Source organism: Lepidochelys kempii, chromosome 9 (assembly GCF_965140285.1).
Source record: "Lepidochelys kempii isolate rLepKem1 chromosome 9, rLepKem1.hap1, whole genome shotgun sequence".
Lineage (NCBI taxonomy): Eukaryota > Metazoa > Chordata > Testudines > Cheloniidae > Lepidochelys > Lepidochelys kempii.
Window position 1 is genome coordinate 22,118,892 of NC_136388.1, and position 22,021 is coordinate 22,140,912.

A 22,021-nucleotide genomic window follows, 5' to 3' on the forward strand; every position below is an offset into this window, starting at 1 on the left:
ATGCACACACTTACAATGGAATGGACATGAGCAAAACCTCTAAGAAAAGTTACGAAAAGGTAGGCAACAGTTTTTTCTTGCTTTTTGGTCTTTGGCTCCTGCCATCTACAAGTTCTCCTCCTACCGCTCTGATTAATTTTTCAGAACCTTGTTTGGATTATGCAACTCCATTTTTCAGCAGTTGTCCAAAGCTCACTCAGGCCTCTCATTTGGGTATAGTCCTTGACAGTGCCTTCATTCAGCCCCCACCATATTCAGGCTATACCTAAATCGTGCTCTTTCTTCCTTCATAGCCTTTCCAAAATCTTTTTGTCATCTGCATTCTTCTCTCCAGTCTTTGAGACCCATCTGGGCCCATTCATATAAATGTAGGGTTAGAAGGTACCTCAAGAAGTCATCAAGCCTAGCCTCTGCACTGAAGCAGGACCAAGTAAACCTAGACTCTCTCTGACAGGTGTTTGTCCAATCTATTTTGAAACCTCCAATGATGAGGATTCCACAGCCTCCTTTGGAAGTCTGTTCCAGAGCTTAACTACTGTTACAAAAAACTTTATAATATCTAACCTAAATTTCCCTTGCTGCAGATGAATATTACCTTTAAGGTACTTAAACTCAGCTCCCCCCATTCTTATCTGTCCCTCTCCCCCTATGATAGCAGCCTCTATCTCCTGCTCTCCCATATGCATGGAACACCCTCCCCAAATCAAATCTGCACAACTGACTACCCTGTTCCTTTCTTAATATATGCCTGTACCCGAGTGCATTGCCTAATTATAATGGGTAATTAGTGATTCATTAACCTGAAGCCTCTAAACTGTACACATATCAAATATATGAAACGTGTTCTACAACTATCACTACTGTTTTCCTTACCTTTTCTTCCCCCCAAATGGATATCCGCCTCAGTGTTCTACCTGCAGCTGTCACATCTTGTCCATATTTATATTGCAACGTCTTTGGGGGCAGTAGCTCTTATTTTAAGTTTGTACAGCACCATTACAATGGGGCACCAAATCCTTACTGTAATACAGACATTTAGTGTTTAAATAAGCACATTCTTTTCTTAGTCATGGGAACTGTGTACACCACACTTCCATCAATAGGACACAGACATCTCTGAACATTATAGTTGCATTCAACAAGAACTTGAGTTAGTTAACTTTTATTTTAATAAAATACTCAGTAAAAAGCTGTTTAAAAATCTACAGGTAGAACCCAAACATTGATATATGGCCTACGGAATTAAAATGCAACTAGATATATACTTTTGGAAACAGTTCTGTTATGCTCAAAATGATATAAATTAAGATATCTACAAAAATTAAGTGTAGCCAATCAACAGAAAATTATTAGTAAGCCCAGATTTGCAGAAGAGCTAAGAAGCTCAAATAATGAAAGCTAGGATATTTACAAAACTTTATGGAACTATGATGAATCACAAAACAAAATCAAGCTAATAGACTACAGATGAGCAGCAGAAATACAATGAAAATACATATTAGTAATAAGATTTTACTTTCTTAAGAACAGAAGATTTTACACATTCAGCAGCATCCGACAGAACCAAGTTCAGCAAGTCCTTTAGAAGCAATAACTTTTGGGTTTGTTGCAACACTTTTTGTTGTATTGTGAGTCTTATAAATTCCAATTAATCTATCTGCAATTTCAAACATGTTATTTCGCAGAGAGATGATGATAAACTGTGCATTTTTTGTTTGCTCCTGGAAAAGAAATAAATTATTTCATATTAGTTCACAATATTTTAAAAAACTATGCTCTTATGTGAAGTTTGTAGTCATTAAAGCAACTTGGAAACCTTGGATTTAGAACAGCTGTACATTAGAAAAGGACCCTCCTTTTAATATGCATTACTGTTCAGGAAAAACAGATTCTCAGGTACTGATTGTCCAGAAAATCTGTGGGCCTCAGTAGTTTGGTGCTTGCAATAGTATAATCCTAATTCTAATGATCAAGGCCCAATCCTGCAAATACTTTTGCATAGGTGTTATTTCACTCACATGAGTGATTCCACTGAAGTCAATTTATGTGAGTAAAACTATACTCCTGCATAAGTCATTTGCAGGATCAAAGCCTAAATTATCAAATGCAGTACTCATGCAGACTACTATAGCTACAGTTCTTTTGCTTTTTTTTGATTTCCACAGGGCTTACTTACAATGCAACAAGGTAAACTACCAAACTATCAGAATTCTTAAGACCGGGATTGCTTTAAAATTTACACAAAAGCAGAGAAGATTGATTCTATTTTCCTCTACTGAGTACAGTGAGAAGGAACTAGCCTTCTGTTATCAGAAGACAAACCATTTAGGGATGCTGGTTTTATGCAACATGGAATGCAAGATAAAAAGTGATAATGAATAATCATCTAAAGTTAGATATTCCGTTACTTGTATTTTAAAATACTTTATTGCCTGACATTTGAGGAAGAATAAAAACAACAACAACAGTATAATATAATAGTTGCTTTCTCTTCCCGAACAGCCAATCAAACCACTAAAAAGCCCTAACCCCCTAAAAGTTAGGGGCCTGATTTTCAGAAGAGCTCAGCACCCAGAATTGAGAACAATGGGAGCTGCTATATGCTGAGCACCACTTATGAAAATCCCTCCACTTATTTAAGTGCCTAAAAGGGAGCTATTGGATGCCCAGGTCTGGAAAATCTAACCATAAATAGATGAGGTCTACAGTGAAGATCATATTTCACAACCGTTAAAATTTGACATTGCAGCCAGAATTGCTATAGAAGAGCATTGATAATTTCTGGGAGGAAGGAAACTATTCTGGTAAATACTGTAGTGTAGTTATTCTACAGAGAAGTACTTACATATATATAAAATGCTACAATTGATACATTTTTAAAGTCAAGGGCTGCATCAATCTCATCCATGAAGTAAAGGGGAGTTGGCTTATAATGATGAAGTGCAAAAACTAATGCTAGTGAACTAAGAGTCTTCTCTCCTCCTGATAGATTAAATATCTTCTTCCAGCTTTTCTTTGGTGGCCGTACACTGAAACAATTAAGAGTTTATAAATTAATTCCATTCACATTTATTAGTGTAGAAATTAGTTTATGATATGAAAACATCTTCATGCCTCAATAAGTAATACTCATATTGTCTTAAGCTTTAAAATGTCCCTTATAGAAATCATAATATTTAAAAGCACTTGAATACTTACCTTTCAGAAGTGCTCTTTACACTTAATATGGAATGGATCTACAATCAGAATCAATTTATGACACATGGGGCAGAACCCATAATATTCACTTAAGTTCTTCAAAACCAGCCACACACAATCTTATGTGTAGACCATTACTAAAATGGACAGAATTTCCCATAAACCAAATAATTTAACTCTGTCTGTGTTGGAAATTATGAATTCCTTACAGATTAATGTTCCATGTTGAAGCTTCAGAACTGCTGGTGTCACTTTACAATTATTTTTTCTTGACAGAAGGAGTGACTTCTCCATACAAGCTACATTACATTTGTTCCCTCCCCCTGGAGTTCATCTATTCTGTTTAACTCTGAAACAGTGCAGTAAAATATGTCTTTCCTTATTATCCTTCCATTAATATCCATAAAAGAAATGATGACTGTGGTTGGTTCAGAATAACTTTTCTGCTTCTTTAGTTCATGTTTTAGAGCTGTTCAATTAATATTTAAACCATAAAAATCAGGTTAAGAAATTAACATTATTAAAAACAGTTTCAGTATGACCAAATGTTTGACAAACCTGAACATGATTCCTTCAGAGAAAGGATCCAGACTGTCTACAAGCTCTAATTCAGCATCTCCTCCCAAGGTAAGCATTTGGTAATTTTCCTTTAGTTTATTGGTTATTACATTAAATCCTGCCATAAACTCATTAAGCCTTTGTTTTCTAAGGTCTTCATAAGCCTGTCTAAAGTTGTCTCTCTCATTGGTAATTTCATCCAACTCTGCCACACGCTTCAAATACAGTTCCTCCTGCAAGAGAAAAAAAAATGGAAACAAATGAAGTTGTTCCTTTACTTAAATTTAATTTAAGACCAAGTTACTTCTACTTTTTGAAAGAGCAATTTTTACTATTAGTAGCAGATAACCACATACATTATCACCTTAAAAAGAAGGGAGGGTCATGGAATCCACATGGAGAGCACATTTATTGAAAGGGAAGTAAGCTTTTTTGAGTGAATATCCAAATAGATTCTATTCTTGGTGGAAAACAAGTAGTCTTTTTACTTCGAGTTTGGTACTAAGTGTCCAACTTAAGCAATGACTACAGGACAGTCAAACCAAAATGAGCATCCAATCTGGGAGTCTATGCCTAGTGGTAGTGTTTTGTAAAAGTATGGACCAAATTCCATATAGCTGTCCTACAAATTAAAAAATAAGGATTTTTTCAAATTGACAGCAGCAGCTTTTTGAGCTCTGGCGGAACAAGCTTTTATGGGGCTAGATGAGGCTTTCATGCTTTGAGACATAATGTTCTGAATTTCAGCTGAACAGCTTCTTTCAGGTGAAGCAATCTAGCCAGCATTCAGGCTGTTGAACGTAAGGAAGCTGGGTCCAGGTGTAGGATCTCACAGTTTTTCTGAGAGACTATTGGGGAGGGCCAACAAAGTGATTGCACTGGGGATGCTGGGGGGACTGTACTGAGAGGTTCATCAGAACCAAACTGTCTGGTCCATGCTGTGGGTATCCTAATAAAATCATTCTGTGTCATGCCTACATACAGCAATCCCAGTGTCTAAAGGATGAGATAGGTGGCTATGTCAGTGAACCTAGGAATGTACCACCTCTCGAAGAAAATGTCATCTTGTTGTGATCAGTGACAAAACACGTCTTGCTGGGCAACTCCAACTTGTAAAAGATGTTCTGTAGAACTGTGCCTTTGACTGACCACTTGTGGTTATCTGAGAACTGCTTGCTGAGTTGGTATGCAAGATGTTCTCAAGGCTGGGAAGGTAGAGTCACTGGTGGCATTCGATTCAGGATGCAAATTCCAGAGTTGAGTGGCCGCCTGACACAGTGGAGACCGTCTGTGGTCTGATTATGAAATCTGAAATAATGCACAGCTGTAGTATTTTCTGTCAACATTTGGATTGTGGATTCGTGTTGAGGTATGCCAGCCAGGTAGCTTTAAGCCATAGGATGTTTACATGGGAATTAGCTTCCAGAGGGGACCAAGGCGTCAAGTTTGAAGGTGATCTAGATGAGCTCCCCATCCCTGAGTGACACTATTATCAAGACACAGTTGCAGAGGGGATGTTCTGTTCTACACCTGAAGAAGATCTTTCCACTAGTTTAATAAGGAGATGACTTCTTGAAGGACTGTAAAGATCATGTCCATGTGGTAGCTGCTGGGTTAATACACTGATTTTAGCCACCCTTGCACACAGCACAGGTGAACTGTGTCAAGTAGATGCATGGGGCAGTGTCTCCCAAGAGTCTGAGGGACGTTCTCAGTGGTGCCTTTGGGTAAGCTTTACGTTGACTTATGTTCATTGTAGTTTGGAATTTCTCTCATTGGAGGTAAGCTTTCAATGACCTGGAATCTAACAGTGTTCCTATGAAATCTATGCTTTGAGTTGGAATAAGTGTGGGTTTCTCTCTTTTTGGCTTTGAGGCCCAAGATGGCAAACAGCTCTAAAGTTATTTGAGTTGAGTTTGTCACAGTAGATCTACTTAGAATCAGCTACTCACTGAGGTAAGGGTAGAACTGGATCCTTTGTCGTCTCAGATGATCTGCCAAAACTGTTACACCCTTGGTGCTGTTGAAAGACCAAAGGACAAGACTCTGTACCAGCAGTGAGGCCTTCTTCCTAGGAACCTGGGATGTTTCAGATGAATGGATGTGACAGTAACTCCCTTGGAGGTAGAGAGCCCAGAGCCAGTCTGAAGCTCTAACAAAGGAATTATGGAAGCCCGAGTCACCATCCTGAACTTGAAATGATGGATGAATTTGTTAAGATACCAACCCCCTTTCTTTGGGATGAGAAAGTAATGGGAATTTTTAGTGTACCTCTACTGCTTCCAGTTTGTAAAAAAGGTTCAGCTGTATCTTGTGAAAAAAGACAATGGGGTTTGAAAGAAAGGTCAGTGGATATGAAGGAACTGGAATTAGATAGAATATGGCATTTACAATTTTTAGGACATACTGGTCTGAAGTGATCTAGGCTACCTGAAAATAAAAAAAGGGAGCGGCCAATGGGGAGGGAGGGTGATGATCCTGGCTGAATATCCAGACTGTTCAGGGGCCGAGGAAGAGGCTTTGAGTTGTCTTCACTAGAACCTGCTTCCTTCTTGGGAGCTCCAACATCCTCATGGGTTGGTACTAGTAAAAGGCAGAGGGATGCCGCCTGAAAGAAGACTGTTGTCTTGCTTCCTTCTTTCATGGTGCTAGAACATACAAACCCTATGAAGCCACATTCATGGAATACCATGACCTGGTATTCTTTAACAAGTGGAGGACCTCATCCATTTTGAATTAAAAAAAGTTCACTACCCTCAAGTGAAAGTCCTCAGTTGTAGTTTGGACCTTCCTGGAGATCCCAGAGGACTGGAGCCAAGATGACACACTCATTGAAAATGAGAGTATTTAAATCCCTTGGAAAGGACCTTTTTGTCAAATTGCCTGGATGTGGCCAGTATTGATGTTAACACATGCCACAGGTTCTTTAAAGGCTCCAACAGAATTTCATTTTATTTTGCATAGCAAGTGTGCAAAACGAGGAAGGGATGCAAGATATCCAGGAGCTTGCGGGACTTCTCCTGAACCACTTGTCGTGGAATATCCAGTGTCTCTGCCATGCATTTGAGGTCCTGGAATGCCTTAAAGTTATCCACTGAGGCAGGCATAGATGGGGTTAATTGTCTCATCATGGGAGGATGAGGAGAGCAGGGTGCCAGTAGTTCTTCCCCTTGTGGCTGTTGTTCCTCATCACTTTTCTTCTGTCTTTTTAAGGTCTGAGGCTACACTAATTGCCCTGGCTATGTTGGTCTATACTACCTCTTTGGGAAGAGGGATCCTGGAGGAACATGTGGAAAATTACTCGAAGAAAAATGCCTGATTAGTTGGGTGACCATGTATTCCAACAGCAGTGACCAGAATATTACACATTGACTGATTCAAGCAATGCCAAATGAACTAAAGCTATACAAGAAGTTAGCTACCAGCTGGGGATGGTGGTAAAGCAATGTAAAGAGATTAAGCCTAATGTGATACTAATGGTAAATAACAAAGCCTTACCTTTTTATTATATTCTGCAATGGCACCAAGGTTTGGTTTCATTTCATGACACTGGGCTTCTAAAAGAGCTATTTGATTAGTTAGAATGTCTGGATCTTTAATTGCTTCAAGTTCCTCTTGATTTAGCACTGAAAGCTCTTCACCTAGTTGATCTTCTATGGGATGCAGTGATATTTTTGATATCTAGAATTCAGTTTAGACAGTTACTGAATATCACGTGTATGCTTCACAGTACTAGTTGTCAAATAAACCTTGAAAATAGCTTTTAATACTAAATATACCAATTTTTAAAAAAATCAGGTTAAATCCACTGGATCAGTACCCACATAACCCTCTGAAACTAACAATTATGTCTTTCCCATTTCAACCCATTTTTGGTCCCCATTCAACCTACTCTATTCAGTGTTGGGAAAACAGTCTCTACAATATGCACCGAAGGTCAACAAATGCAGTCTTTTACCTTATAATTCCGCTTCTCAAAACATTCATGCAGGATTCTCACAAATGTGTCTTAAGGTTTTGGAGTCTCTACAGGCAGCAGTAGTGGGTAAATATGCAAGTCACCCTGATTACTAGTGGTCATACACTACTCAGAACATTCTACATAGAACATTCCAATCAGTTCCCAGGGGAGTGAGAAGCAGCTAGTCCTAACTGGGGAATGAAGCCTTAGAAAAATATTCACCTTTGTAAGGGAAAAGAGAAATTATTTTTGCATTCTGCTGTCCCCAAAAGTAACTTTAAAAGCTAGACTGTAAATAACGCCTTGTCTAAACACAAAAGTTGCACTGATTTAAATAAAACTGTCTTAAGTAGGTATCAATCAGATGAAATAGTGAAACCAGAACAAGTCCCTATGTGGGCGCACTTAAATCTGGTTACAGTTATCTTATATTGATTAAGCTTCACTTGGTAATTGACCAAGTTAAACTACTATAATCTAAGACAGATGTAAACAGTATAGCCACACAGGGATTTGGTCTGGTTTTACTAATTCTATTTAAAAGAATTTTACTTCAATCAGTGTAACTTTTAGGTTCAGACAGGCCTTAGATTTGAATGCTATCTATTTCTCTGAACAGATGGACATATGCATCAACCAGCCTATTATTCATATAAGGGAGTAAGTGCATGTTCAACCTATGCAGGTAAGCCAAGACTACCAATAAATATTTCATGAAAATGTGAAGCAGATTATCACCTCAAGAAGGAAATTGGTAGTTTTATTCCCATACAATGAATATCAGTGTTATTTCAGTGTCTGGGAAGCATCCCTATCTGCCCATAAGCATCTACCAGGTGTAGCATGCATAGGCAGTTGCCTTGCCTCCAGAAGAGACATAATGGCTCTCAAGGTGACCATCTTGAGTTTTTTCTTTGACCGTGTATTGATTTAGGTCCCTGAGTTTTAGGATGAGTAGGAACCCTTAACTTTGACCTACCAGGAAGTATTTGGAATCAAAACTCTTCTTCTTTTGTCCATTGCATGGGCTCAATGGCTTCAAGGAACGTGAGCCACACCTTAATCTACTTGCACCAAAGTAGGGTGCCAGGGCATAGAAACTGGACTGGAGTTCCTAGTCCAGGTATCTTTTGATCTTAACTCTTGATAGTTTCTGGACAGGTGCTAAGTCAATTATAGCTGACAAAAATTGTTCATAAATAAAAGAAAGCGTGGAAAAGAAAGGTAGAGATGTTATGCTGGCTCTCTCAAAGATAAAAATGAATTCACAGAAGGAGCAGGTTGGTTGAAAAGGAAGGTGCCATTTTTATAGTTGCTTTTCAGAGCCATCACATTTCAAGAAAATATTCTCTATACCAAAGGCCTTTTAAAAGTCATTTTTAAAAATACTTTTGGTTACATTCACCCATTTATCAGGAGACAAATTGTCACCACACTGAGATTAATCGCTCATGGTTTACAGTTCAAAATATGAAACCAAAATAAAATATTAAGTATTAAATATCTTACCTCTCTTTGCCAATATTTAATCTTTGATTGATGCTCACCAATATGACTGTCTATTTGTTCAATTTTAAGTCTAATATTAAGAGCCTCTTTTTGAAGAGCATGTTCATCTTCTTGAATTGCTTTCATCTCTTGAAGTAAATTGCGATGCTCCTCCTGAACCTCTGGTAATGACTCCTAAGCAGAAACACCAAAAAATGTAAAAAGAAAAGGAGTACTTGTGGCACCTTAGAGACTAACAAATTTATTTGAGCATAAGCCTTCGTGAGCTACAGCTCACTTCATCAGATGCATTCAGTTTTTCCACTGTAGCTCACGAAAGTTTATGTTCAAATAAATTTGTTAGTCTCTAAGGTGCCACAAGTACTCCTTTTCTTTTTGCGAATACAGATTAATACGGCTGCTACTCTGAAACCAAAAAATGTGATGGTGAAGTTCAGTTAGTTGTTTGGGAAAGGTTTGTATTTCCAGTTTTATAATTTTAAAAAGTTTCTATTATAGTCTCCGTATTTTTAAATAAGTACCAGTTAAAATCTGTATATACACCGAAGAAACATTTTTGCTAGCATTTGTTTTAAACTAGCTTCTGAATCTGAACAAACCATTCCATGAAAGTATGTCTTGAAATCTGTGTTTGAATTTGCAGAGCTGGATTATATTAATTCTGTTAAGAGTATGCTTTGGAAGATAGTCAGTTCCAGTAGGTTGTGATGGTGTCATAGAAGCTGTCTTACTCCTGGGAACATCAGCCACCCAGGATGCCTGGTACTTGCTCTCACATGACCTGTGGATGATGTTCAGCTAAGGTAGGTGACTGCACTGCAACACTCCCCAACTTCTGCCACTGAATGCCTCCCCTCCTCTCTCGGAAAAAAGAATAGGGAAGATAAGACAGCATCATTTTTGCCAATTTAAGCAGAAACTTGAAAGAGAAGAATTATGCTATTTGCATAGCCATATTATTGTATAACAGACAGGCCTTGGCTTCTTGGTTACCCTTAAACAAACAAAGAGCACTATTTCCCCATCTTGATTTCTTGTCTGCATGTGTTTTCTCCCATTAAGGCAGCCCGCTCAGTTTTTAGGTGCAATTTGAAACGAAGAATTCTGCTTTAAGCACCTCAGATCAGAATTCTTGTAAATTTTGTTGGTTAACCTCAGAAGAATAGATCAAGGTAGCTCAGAGATAAAAAATTCTAAATTTAAAACCTGCCTGAAAACTGGTTCAAGTAGGGCAAAATATTTAACATCTGCTTTTGTGTTGGTTCTGCAGTAAAGAGCACAAGGCACTGTAGGCCTCTAAAAAGACCGTCCTCTCTTATTTTATCCTTGACTGGATTTTTGGAGGGTAGGAAGAGTGGAAGACTTTTTATAAGATAAGAGACGTTACCCAAATATTTTTTAATTTGACCAAATTTGAGGCTTAGATATCCTTTTCATGAATATGCTTCTTGCTAAACTTGCAACCCCTTTTGGTTTTGTTATGCCTAGACCTTAGATGCCAATGGCTAAGAAAATTCACTAGCACTTAGCGAAAGTCGGCTTGTCACAAAAATCTGATAAGATTACAAGCCTCCTTATCCATAACCTCTGCCTGTAGAAAGTTTAGTCCTGTGAAGTACATCCTTTTGGATGAAGCACAAAGAACCAATATTACACCTACTTCAGCTTGTTTGCAGTTATTCATAACTTCAGTAGCTTTCTCTTCCAATGTTGTTAACTCTTCTGTTAGATCTTTCATTTCCTTTTCATTATCTCCAATTTCCTTCTCAGTGCGAAGAACAGATTCTTCTGATTTTTTCAAATTTCTGAATAAAGTAGGTATTTAAGATGTTTGCATATTAACATACAAATATGGTAAACATTTAGAAGTCTGGAAAGCACAATTAGTCTAGTTTACAGAGAAAATATATGTGCTCCAGTATATGTAATCAACAGGTAAGGCTTACTTTATTATTTACACTCCAGTTTTTATCCCTGGGAAATACTACACTAAATGGGGTCTTCCTTCCTGAATCCATACCTACAACAGATGCTTGTAATAGGATTACTTAATTTGTGTTCTCACTCAGTTAGAGTCTTGACATTTGATGTATGCATTTGTTATAGACTGCTGAGTATACAACATATCCCCAGTTTTTTCTGGGAGAGATCAGTCTTTTCAGATTTCAGTTGTTCAAGTGCCATTTTGAACTCGTATCTTAAAATGTTGTACATTCGTTCATTATGGACAAATGATTATAGAAAAACAACGGAGGTTGCCATTTGGATCAGATAATGAAAAGGTCATTGGCGTAACAATGTACAAAAGTTATATTTGTTTTTTCTTGTGAGGCAGCCATGTTTGGTATGAGGACTACAACTGGGAGACATTAATATTTTGAATTCAAAGAGGTTTTAGTCGAGGACCTGTTGGTTAGTGCGTGTGCTGCAGGCACCAATGACACTAGTCACATCTACTGAAATGGTGAATTACCATCAATTAATATAGATTAAAAAAGCTGGTGAAGAATTTATAAAACTCAGCTCCAGTTGGAAGGCTATTTTTGTATTCCCACTGAAGACATTAAAATCTTTGCCATAAACTAAACACTAGACTGGGAAGCAGAGAATTTGCTTCTAATTGACACTAAAAATGATTCACCTGTGAGGCCACAGCACAGGCAGTTCACTTAATCTCTACACCTCAGGGTTTTTTTCTATAACATGAGTATACTACTAACCTATTTGTTAGAGAAAAGAGTGAGAACCACTACCCTATCACAATCAGCCCCATGTTAGAAGAGAGAAAGTGTGTGTCCCTCCCAACTTCCTTCCCTCTAACCATAAAAGAAAGAGAAGGTGGACATGACCCTAAGCTGACAAACCTTATGAACAAGGGATTCATGTTTATGAAGTGACCAAGATAAAAGCATTATATCTCTACAGTATCAGTGCTGATGTGTTTTAACTTGAGCACATAAAAGTGTTTACCTGTCTGCAGTCTTGATTGCCACCTGGGCTTTAGTAATAGCAGAAGCACATTCATCTATTTCCTTATTTATCTTATCAAGTTTGTCTTGCTGAGCTTTAAGTTTATGATTATTGATCTCAATTATGAGATTATGTAATCTTTTAACTTCACTTTCCACTTTACTAGCCTTTTCAGCAACACTCTCATAATCTGTCAATACAAAAGTTTGTGAATGATATGGTTAAACAAAAATGAAAATTTTTAATAGCTAGCAGTTTAATATCTTTAACAGGAGAACTGAAGAAGTTTCAATCAGTTCACAGAACTATTATTTTCAGTGCTAAAACAAACATGCTAGATCTAAATTAGAGAAGGTTTGCTGATATACCTATACAAGCAAGCCATCCTCATGTATACATCGGTTATATAGTCAAAGAAGTGCTTTTGCCAGTATGGCTTATACCAGTTCCCTGAACAAAATACTCTAAATAAGCCAAAAACACTTATGCCCCTGTAGAAATGTCATAAAAGGTCACACCTCTAGCAGATATTACCATACTGGCAAAAGTTTCTAGCGTAGACCTAGCCACGATCCATTACTGCATCACTGTCCTTGGCTCCATTATGTGGCTACATAAAACCCTTGTTGATAACCTTCCAGGCAATATTGTAAGTATTATTTTCTGCATTCATTTGACTGTCAAAGTTTGGAAGAGGCTAGCACTGAAAGAACTAATAATTAACGCTTATTCAGTAGTTTTTCATATATTTAAACTTTTTTGATCAGCAGCAGACCATATTTCGATGCCACAGAATTGTGTGTGGAATAAAAAGCCATCTATGTCCAAAAATATGAAGAGTTTTTAATAAAAATACAGCCCCTATCAAAAAGGAGTTGAACTCAGATGAAAGAAATGGTACATCTCCTAAGCCTTTCCACTTTTACCATCAGCTCTTCCATGTGCCCAGAGTCCATAGCCAGCTTTAGGGCTCTTATCAGACTACCAACCTAATTTTCAGCCAAGAAAGATCACCAGCTCCTTCTGGCATCAATAATTTCTATACAGAACTCCACCCTTGACTTCCGTTCAAACTTATAGAAACTATAGCACTGACCCTCCTTCCCCTAACTCCTCTGGTTATGCATCATACCCTGGCCTAATTCTAAGCTTCTGCAGCTCTGCTTGCCAGGATAGCTAACCACTCTTCTAAATCAACTAGCTCTTCTAGCAGGATTAAATACAAAGCCTCAACCAATTAGATATCCTTTGGCCAAGCTGGCTGCCCCTTAGATTTCTCCAGAGGTCACAATGATAATCTGTTAAGAGTTTCAACAACTCGAAGCAGTAGCCAAAAGCTCTCTTACTATCCAGGTGTGTAACCCCACTTTCCCCAGGATGATTGTGGCTTTGTAAAGATACTGATGGAGACAGTGATTGAAATAAAAATCAGAAACCATCTTTGTTACAAATGTGGGGCCAGGCCCAGGGTCAGCTTTGCTCTTATAAAAAAAAAAAAAAAAAAATCTGCCAGTAGTGCATCCAACTACAAGACTCCCCTATCCAAAGTAATGGCTAAGAAACAGACAGTGTAGGAAGTGATAAGAGAGCAAGATCCTACAGAATCATAGAATATTAGGGTTGGAAGAGACCTCAGGAGGTCATCTTGTCCAATCCCCTGCTCAAAGCAGGACCAACACCATCTAAATCATCCCCGCCAGGGCTTTGTCAAGCCGGGCCTTAAAAACCTCTAAGGATGGAGGTTCCACCACCTTCCAAGGTAACCCATTCCAGTACTTCATCACCATCCTAGTGAAACAGCATTTCCTAATATCCAACCTAGACCTCCACTGCAACTTGAGTCCATTGCTTCTTGTTCTGCCATCTGTGACCACTAAGAACAGCCTAGCGCCAACCTCCTTGGAACCCCCCTTCAGGTATTGAAGACTGCTATCAAATCCCCCCTCACTCTTTTCTGCTCACTAAATAACCCAAGTCCCCTCAGCCTCTCCTCGTAAGTCATGTGCTCCTGCCCTCTAATCATTTTCGTTGCCCTCCACTGGACTCTCCGATTTGTCTAAATCCCTTCTGTAGTGGGGGGACCAAAACTGGACACAATACTCCAGGTGTGGCCTCACCAGCACCAAATAGAGGGGAATAATCACTTCCCGTGATCTGCTGGCAATGCTCCTACTAATATAGCTCAATATGCCATTGGCCTTCTTGGCGACAAGGGCACACTGCTGACTCATATCCAGCTTCTTGTCCACAGTAATCCCCAGGTCCTTTTCTGCTGCTTAGTCAGTCCCCAGCCTGTAGCGGTGCATTGGATTCTTCCTTCCTAAGTGCAGGACTCTGCACTTGTCCTTGTTGAACCTCAGATTTCTTTTGGCCCAATCCTCCAATTAGTCTAGGTCACTCTGGAACCTATCCCTACCCTCCAGCGTATCTACCTCTCCCCCCAGCTTAGTGTCATCTGCAAACTTGCTGAGGGTACAATTCACTCATCATCCAGATCATTAATAAGGATGTTGAACAAAACCGGCCCCAAGACCAGCCCCTGGGGCACTCCACTTGATACCAGCTGCCAACTAGACATTGAACCGTTGATCACTACCCTTTGAGCCTGACAATCTAGCCAGCTTTCTATCCACCTTATAGTCCATTCATCCAATCCATACTACTTTAACTTGCTGGCAAGAATACTGTGGGAGACCATATCAAAAGCTTTGCTAAAGTCAAGATATATCACATCCACCGCTTTCCCCATATCCACAGAGCCAGTTATCTCATCATAGAAGGCAATCAGGTTGGTCAGGCATGACTTGCCCTTGGTGAATCCTGATCACCTTCCTCTCCTCCAAGTGCTTCAAAATGGATTCCTTGAGGACCTGCTCCATGATTCTGCCGGGGACTGAAGTGAGGCTGACCGGTCTGTAGTTCCCCAGGTTCTCTTTCTTCCCTTTTTAAAATACGGACACTATATTTGCCTTTTTCCAGTCATCTGGGACCTCCCCCAATCGCCATGAAGTTTCAAAGATAATAGTTCTGCAATCACATCAGCCAACTCCCTCAGCACCCTTGGATACATTAGATCTGGACCCATGGACTTGTGCATGTCCAGCTTTTCTACATAGTCCTTAACCTGTTCTTTCACCAATGAGGGCTGCTCACTTCCTCCCCATACTGTGTTGCCCAGGGCAGTACTCTGGGAGCCGACCTTGTCTGTGAAGACTGAGGCAAAAAAAGCATTGAGTACTTCAGCTTTCTCCACATCATCTGTCACTATGTTACCTCTCCCATTCAGTAAGGGTCCCACACTTTCCCTGACCACCTTCTTGTTGCTAACATACCTCTAGAAACCCTTCTTGTTACCCTTCACATCCCTTGCTAGCAGCAACTCCAATTGTGCCTCGGCCTTCCTGATTACACCCCTGCATGCTCAAGCAATATTTTTATACTCCTCCCTAATCTGTCCAAATTTCCACTTCTTGTAAGCTTCCTTTTTGAGTTTAAGCTCACTGAAGATTTCACTGTTAAACTAAGCTGGTCACCTGCCATATTTGCTATTCTTTCTGCACATCAAGATGGTTTGTTCCTGCTCCCTCAATAAGGCTTCTTTAAAATACAGTCAGCTCTCCTGGACTCCTTTTCCCCTCATATTAGCCTCTCAGGGGATCCTGCCCATCAGGTCCCTAAGGGAGTCTGTTTGCTTTTCTGAAGTCCAAGGTCTGTATTTTGCTATACTCATTTCTTCCTTTTGTCAGGATCCTGAACTCAACCATTTCATAGTCACTGCTGCCTAGGTTGCCACCCACTTTTACTCCCCTACCAATTCTTCCTTGTTTGTAAGCAGCAGGTCAAGAGGAGCTCAGACTGAAAGGGCTCTTTTGTAAGCCTATTCAGAAACAAATTCAGATGTTGGGGACCAATCAGTTCATGAGCAGAAGGGTATAGATTTGTAAGATCTTTAAAGAACTCTTCACAAAGGATGGACAAATAAATATCAAGATCTCTTTCACTTTAGATAAGCTATTACCAGCAGGACAGTGGGGTGGGAATAGGTATTGTTTCATATTCTCTGTGTATATATAAAGCCTGCTGCAGTTTCCACGATATGCATCTGAAGAAGTGAGCTGTAGCTCACGAAAGCTTATGCTCTAATAAATTGGTTAGTCTCTAAGGTGCCACAAGTCCTCCTTTTCTTTTTTCAAAACAGTGTAATATGATGAGACAGCAGCCAGATAAATCTTAGCTGTTGCTAATCACAATTTTGTAGTTTTAAAGAAAAAGTCCAATATTGCATACTGGTTCAAGGCCTCTGACCTGAGAGAATCTCCAGAACAGTTTTCACTTCAATTTCAATGGGAGCTCTAAGTTATTAAGCACCTTTGAAAAAAAATCAGACCTCTTATTTAAGTGCCTACTTAGGAGGCTAATTTTAGGGTATCAATTTTTTGGAAAATCTTAGCCTAATTTTGTAACAAACTTTTATTAGCTACTTAGAAGAAAAACAAGCTAGTCACTCTGTGCAATGGAGAAGAGGCAAGTTTTCATGTCTACACCAATTGGCAGAAGAAAAAGAACTGAGGGATGGTTAGAGGTGGGGTTCTTCTATCGTCCCTCAGTAGAATATATGGATACAAAAATGTGCGTATGCTCCCTTGCTACCAGTACCGCTCAAAAAAAGTACTGTGGCCATCTGGACAGGCAGGTGTCTCCTATAGTACGGTTCTGTGAAGGCAGTGTCATGAAAGAAAAAATATTAAAAGAACTGTCAAATTGTTAACACATACGCCTTATTTTATACCAAAAAACAAAAAATTACACAAAAATAATTATGCTTACTGTTTTGTTTCTTCAATTGGAAAAATGAAGGCGATGAAAGATTCCTGTATTTTAAGATACACATTTCTTCATAAATAGCAAAACTATATGATTTCTATGCATTTTATAGCGAATAGGACTATACAAAAAACAAAGAATAAAGTCCAGTGATTGTGTTTAAGGCAATTGTTTATCAAGTTCTGTATAAAACCATAATTCTTCTAACTTTTTGAGTTACTATTGTCCAGGGTTTAGGCATAGTTTGCTTGCCGAAAACTATGATCTGAATTGCTTGCGATGGTGTGCACATCATCATATAAAGTGTAATGCAGCTGAATTAAAGTAAAAACAACAAAACACAGATTTGACTTTTTCATATTAATTTTTGGATTAACAAACCTCAACATTATTAAGAAATATCAGTAAAAATACGACACAAATTATGTTTCAACCATTTAAATAAGTTACCTTCAGTGCAGTTTTTGTGGTAAAGATCCTAAATTACATGTGAAAATGAACAAATGAAAGTAACAGTAAGAAAAGGACTTTACCTAAAAGTATTCCTGTAAAACAGCACTGGAAGAAGAGAACGTGCCTCAAAGTTTTTTTTATATTGAAGGGCAAAAATCCATTAACGTGTATGTAAGATCTTAACTACAGTTTCTGTTAAGAACTATTCATATAGGCCCAGAGTCCACAGCTTGGTCTGGGCCATGAGGGCTAGCTAACAAAGAACAATATATGGCTAAAAGAAAGCTGGGGTAGACAGACAAACTTGTGTGTTTCAAGTCAATGAGCGGAGTCAGCATAACTCTAGATGGTGGGCCGTAATTGGGTGTCCTTATCGCAAGTTACAGACACACACAGTGCAGAGAAGGGCCTCAAGGTTAACTCCCTGGTGCAGGAAGAAGATAATGGTACAATACCCCTCAGATGCCAAACAGAATTCAGGGAGAGGCTTCACATGTTTGACATGAGTTATGACATTCTCCCCTCACAGATGTATGCCAATCCTAGTGCACAGAAATGCAAGGGTAAAACTATAAACAGTTGTTATTGTTAAATAGTAATTACTGCTTCTTTGCTTTACATCTCCAGGAATGTACCTGTTGGTCAACCGGGAGCCATTATGTAATCTTTTAGACCATTGGCTTATTATGCTTGTCTTGCTGCTAGAACCTATCCAGAGGCTCGGGACACCCACCCCATCACGTCTCTCCACTCAATGAGCTGTGCGTAATAAACCTTTGTGCTTGGCTCTACATTGTGTCCATTTCTGTTCCTTCAATATCATTGGTCAATCTGAACAAAACAAGTTATAAAATTCACACCAATCGTGATTGATAAGTGGACATTGCTATAATTTATATCTAGAACTAAAATAAAACATACCTTTTTTGAAAGTATTAAGGGTTTTTTCTAGCTGTTTCTGTTTGTTCTTGTCAGGAGCAGCAGCAATTACATTAGCCTCAAGTTCTTTAACCTGGACTTTCAAGTGAACTTCTTGTTCTGATAAACTCTACAAAATAGAAGACTGTTAGAATACTGTACTAAGAATGACAGATTTTTTCATGTTAGCAAGGAGTGTAAGAGCTGTCAAAGTTAACATAATGGCAATCTACTTTCAGCATTAACTATGGGGATACTTGGCACCTCTCAGAAATAAACATTCACCTGGATACTCGCAGTATACTTTTCTAAAGTGTTTCTCATTTCCTGGACACACAGACGCAATTTTATTATGGCTTCTTCAAGTTGCACTTTCTCTTCTTGATACTGCATTGCTTTTATGGAATCCTTTTGCAGCTGAGATTCCATTTTATTGGCCTATAAATATAAATGTTATATAAAAGTTATTGATTACAAAAATCATTTATATAGCACTACCTCTTTAAACTGAGATGTACAACACAACAAGACCCATACACCTGAACAATTTATAATCGCCTAAAAACAAAAGAAACTCAACATAAAACCTGGGACAACAGTTCAGGGAAGAACAAACAAGTAAGATTATTGCTGACGAGACAGAGACTCAGACAGTGAAAGAGAAGATGGAATTGTAAGAGAAGAGAAAACTGAAGAAGACTTCTTGTCAGAATGTTTGGGGTAGGGAAGAAGGTTACAAATAGGTGACACTAGAGAAGGCTTGACATGGGATGGTGGTAAAAGGGTTGATGAGAAAATAATAAAACTATTTAGAAAAGAAGATAGTCCTGAAAGGAGAAAGAATGAGGGCTTGTCTACAAACAGAATTGCACTGGTTTGTAATAAAGGTGTTATTTCAAGTAGATTAAGTTGAATTGATTTCAGAGACTGTGTAGACACTTATGTCAGTTTAAACCAGGTTTACTTTGATTTAGCTAAGCCCTGGTCTACACTAGGACTTTAGGTCGAATTTAGCAGCGTTAAGTCGATATAAACCTGCACCCGTCCACATGATGAAGCCCTTTATTTCGACTTAAAGGGCTCTTAAAATCGATTTCCGTACTCCACCCCTGACAAGTGGATTAGCGCTTAAATCGGCCTTGCCAGGTCGAATTTGGGGTACTGTGGACACAATTCGACGGTATTGGCCTCCGGGAGCTATCCCAGAGTGCTCCATTGTGACTGCTCTGGACAGCGCTCTCAACTCAGATGCACTGGCCAGGTAGACAGGAAAAGAACTGCGAACTTTTGTATCTCATTTCCTGTTTGGCCAGCGTGGCAAGCTGCAGGTGACCATGCAGAGCTCATCAGCAGAGGGGACCATGATGGAGTCTCAGAATCGCAAAAGAGCTCCAGCATGGACTGAATGGGAGGTACGGGATCTGATCGCTGTATGGGGAGACAAATCTGTGCTATCAGAACTCCGTTCCAGTTTTCGAAATGCCAAAACCTTTGTCAAAATCTCCCAGGGCATGAAGGACAGAGGCCATAAGAGGGATCCGAAGCAGTGCCGCATGAAACTTAAGGAGCTGAGGCAAGCCTACCAGAAAACCAGAGGGGCGAACGGCTGCTCCGGGTCAGAGCCCCAAACATGCCGCTTCTATGATGAGCTGCATGACATTTTAGGGGGTTCAGCCACCACTACCCCAGCCGTGTTGTTTGACTCCTTCAATGGAGATGGAGGCAACACGGAAGCAGGTTTTGGGGACGAAGAAAAAGATGATGATGATGTGGTTGTAGATAGCTCACAGCAAGCAAGCGGAGAAACCGGTTTTTCTGACAGCCAGGAACTGTTTCTCACCCTCGACCTGGAGCCAGTACCCCCCAAACCCACCCAAGGCTGCCTCCTGGACCCAGCAGGCGGAGAAGGGACCTCTGGTGAGTGTACCTTTTAAAATACTATACATGGTTTAAAAGCAAGCATGTGAAAGGATTACTTTGCCCTGGCATTCGCGGCTCTCCTGGACGTACTCCTAAAGCCTTTGCAAAAGGTTTCTGGGGAGGGCAGCCTTATTGCGTCCTTCATGGTAGGACACTTTACCACTCCAGGCCAGTAACACGTACTCGGGAATCATTGTACAACAAAGCATTGCAGTGTATGTTTGCTGGCGTTCAAACAACATCCGTTCTTTATCTCTCTGTGTTATCCTCAGGAGAGTGAGATATCATTCATGGTCTCCTGGTTGAAATAGGGTGCTTTTCTTCAGGGGACATTCAGAGGAGCCCATTCCTGCTGAGCTGTTTGCCTGCGGCTGAACAGAAAATGTTCCCCGCTGTTAGCCACGGGGAGGGTTGAGGGGGTAGCCACGCGGTGGGGGGAGGCAAAATGCGACCTTGTAACGAAAGCACATGTGCTATGTATGTAATGTTAACATACATACATATGCAAGGTTTACCTTGAAAGACTGTAGCCACTGTTTTATAAAATGTGTCTTTTTAAATACCGCTGTCCCTTTTTTTTTCTCCACCAGCTGCATGTGTTTCAATGATCCCAGGATCTTCTCCTTCCCAGAGGCCAGTGAAGATTAGAAAGAAAAAAAACGCACTCATGATGAAATGTTCTCTGAGCTCATGCTGTCCTCCCACACTGACAGAGCACAGACGAATGCGTGGAGGCAAATAATGTCAGAGTGCAGGAAAGCACAAAATGATCGGGAGGAGACGTGGCGGGCTGAAGACAGGGTTGAAGCTCAAATGTGGCGGCAGCGTGATGAGAGGAGGCAGGATTCAATGCTGAGGCTGCTGGAGGACCAAACCAGTATGCTCCAGTGTATGGCTGAGCTGCAGCAAAGGCAGCTGGAGCACAGACTGCCACTACAGCCCCTGTGTAACCAACCGCCCTCCTCCCCAAGTTCCATAGCCTCCACACCCAGACGCCCAAGAACGTGGTGGGGGGGCCACTGGCCAACCAGCCACTCCACCACAGAGGATTGCCCCAAAAAAAGAAGGCTGGCATTCAATAAATTTTAAAGTTGTAAACTGTTAAAGTGCTGTGTGGCATTTTCCTTCCCTCCTCCACCCCCCCTCCTGGGCTACCTTGGTAGTCATCCCCCTATTTGTGTGATGAATGAATAAAGAATGCATGAATGTGAAGCAACAATGACTTTATTGCCTCTGCAAGCAATGATTAAAGGGAGGAGGGGAGGGTGGTTAGCTTGCAGGGAAGTAGAGTGAACCAAGGGGCGGGGGGTTTCATTAAGGAGAAACAAACAGAACTTTCACACCGTAGCCTGGCCAGTCATGAAACTGGTTTTCAAAGCTTCTCTGATGCGTACCGCGCCCTCCTGTACTCTTCTAATTGCCCTGGTGTCTGGCTGTGTGTAACCAGCAGCCAGGCGATTTGCCTCAACCTCCCACCCAGCCATAAACATCTCCCCCTTTACTCTCACAGATATTGTGGAGCACATAGCAAGCAGTAATAAGTGGGAATATTGGTTTCGCTGAGGACTAAGTGAGTCAGTAAACTGCGCCAGCGTGCCTTTAAACGTTCAAATGCACATTCTACCACCATTCTGCACTTGCTCAGCCTGTAGTTGAACAGCTCCTGACTACTGTCCAGGCTGCCTGTGTACGGCTTCATGAGCTATGGCA

General features: G+C 40.1%; 2 protein-coding genes across 4 annotated transcripts in view; one reads left to right on the forward strand and one right to left on the reverse strand.

The window, feature by feature from the left end:
* Positions 1-1,146: 1,146 nt before the first annotated feature.
* SMC4 (structural maintenance of chromosomes 4) overlaps positions 1,147-22,021 on the reverse strand; it is a 95,275-nt gene continuing 74,400 nt past the window's right edge. For both annotated transcript variants that reach the window (XM_073359522.2, XM_073359523.2), the window contains exons 16-24: positions 18,677-18,829; positions 18,395-18,521; positions 12,197-12,386; positions 10,887-11,031; positions 9,227-9,400; positions 7,255-7,437; positions 3,757-3,989; positions 2,846-3,029; positions 1,147-1,721 (exon numbers count right to left, since the gene is read on the reverse strand). In XM_073359522.2, the coding sequence (XP_073215623.2) occupies positions 1,545-1,721; positions 2,846-3,029; positions 3,757-3,989; positions 7,255-7,437; positions 9,227-9,400; positions 10,887-11,031; positions 12,197-12,386; positions 18,395-18,521; positions 18,677-18,829 (1,566 nt within the window). In that variant the 3' untranslated portion in view covers positions 1,147-1,544. The remainder of the gene's footprint in view (positions 1,722-2,845; positions 3,030-3,756; positions 3,990-7,254; positions 7,438-9,226; positions 9,401-10,886; positions 11,032-12,196; positions 12,387-18,394; positions 18,522-18,676; positions 18,830-22,021) is intronic.
* LOC140917217 (uncharacterized) lies at positions 5,383-21,499 on the forward strand. 2 transcript variants are annotated; one of them, XM_078854384.1, is made up of 3 exons: positions 5,383-7,235; positions 18,101-20,308; positions 20,902-21,499. In XM_078854384.1, exons 2-3 carry the CDS (start codon positions 19,726-19,728, stop codon positions 21,051-21,053), a joined length of 735 nt encoding a protein of 244 aa, XP_078710510.1. In that variant the 5' UTR covers positions 5,383-7,235; positions 18,101-19,725; the 3' UTR covers positions 21,054-21,499. The 2 variants fall into 2 exon arrangements, with proteins under 2 accessions (XP_078710510.1, XP_073215633.2); XM_073359532.2 differs by lacking the exon at positions 5,383-7,235 and adding an exon at positions 9,583-10,029.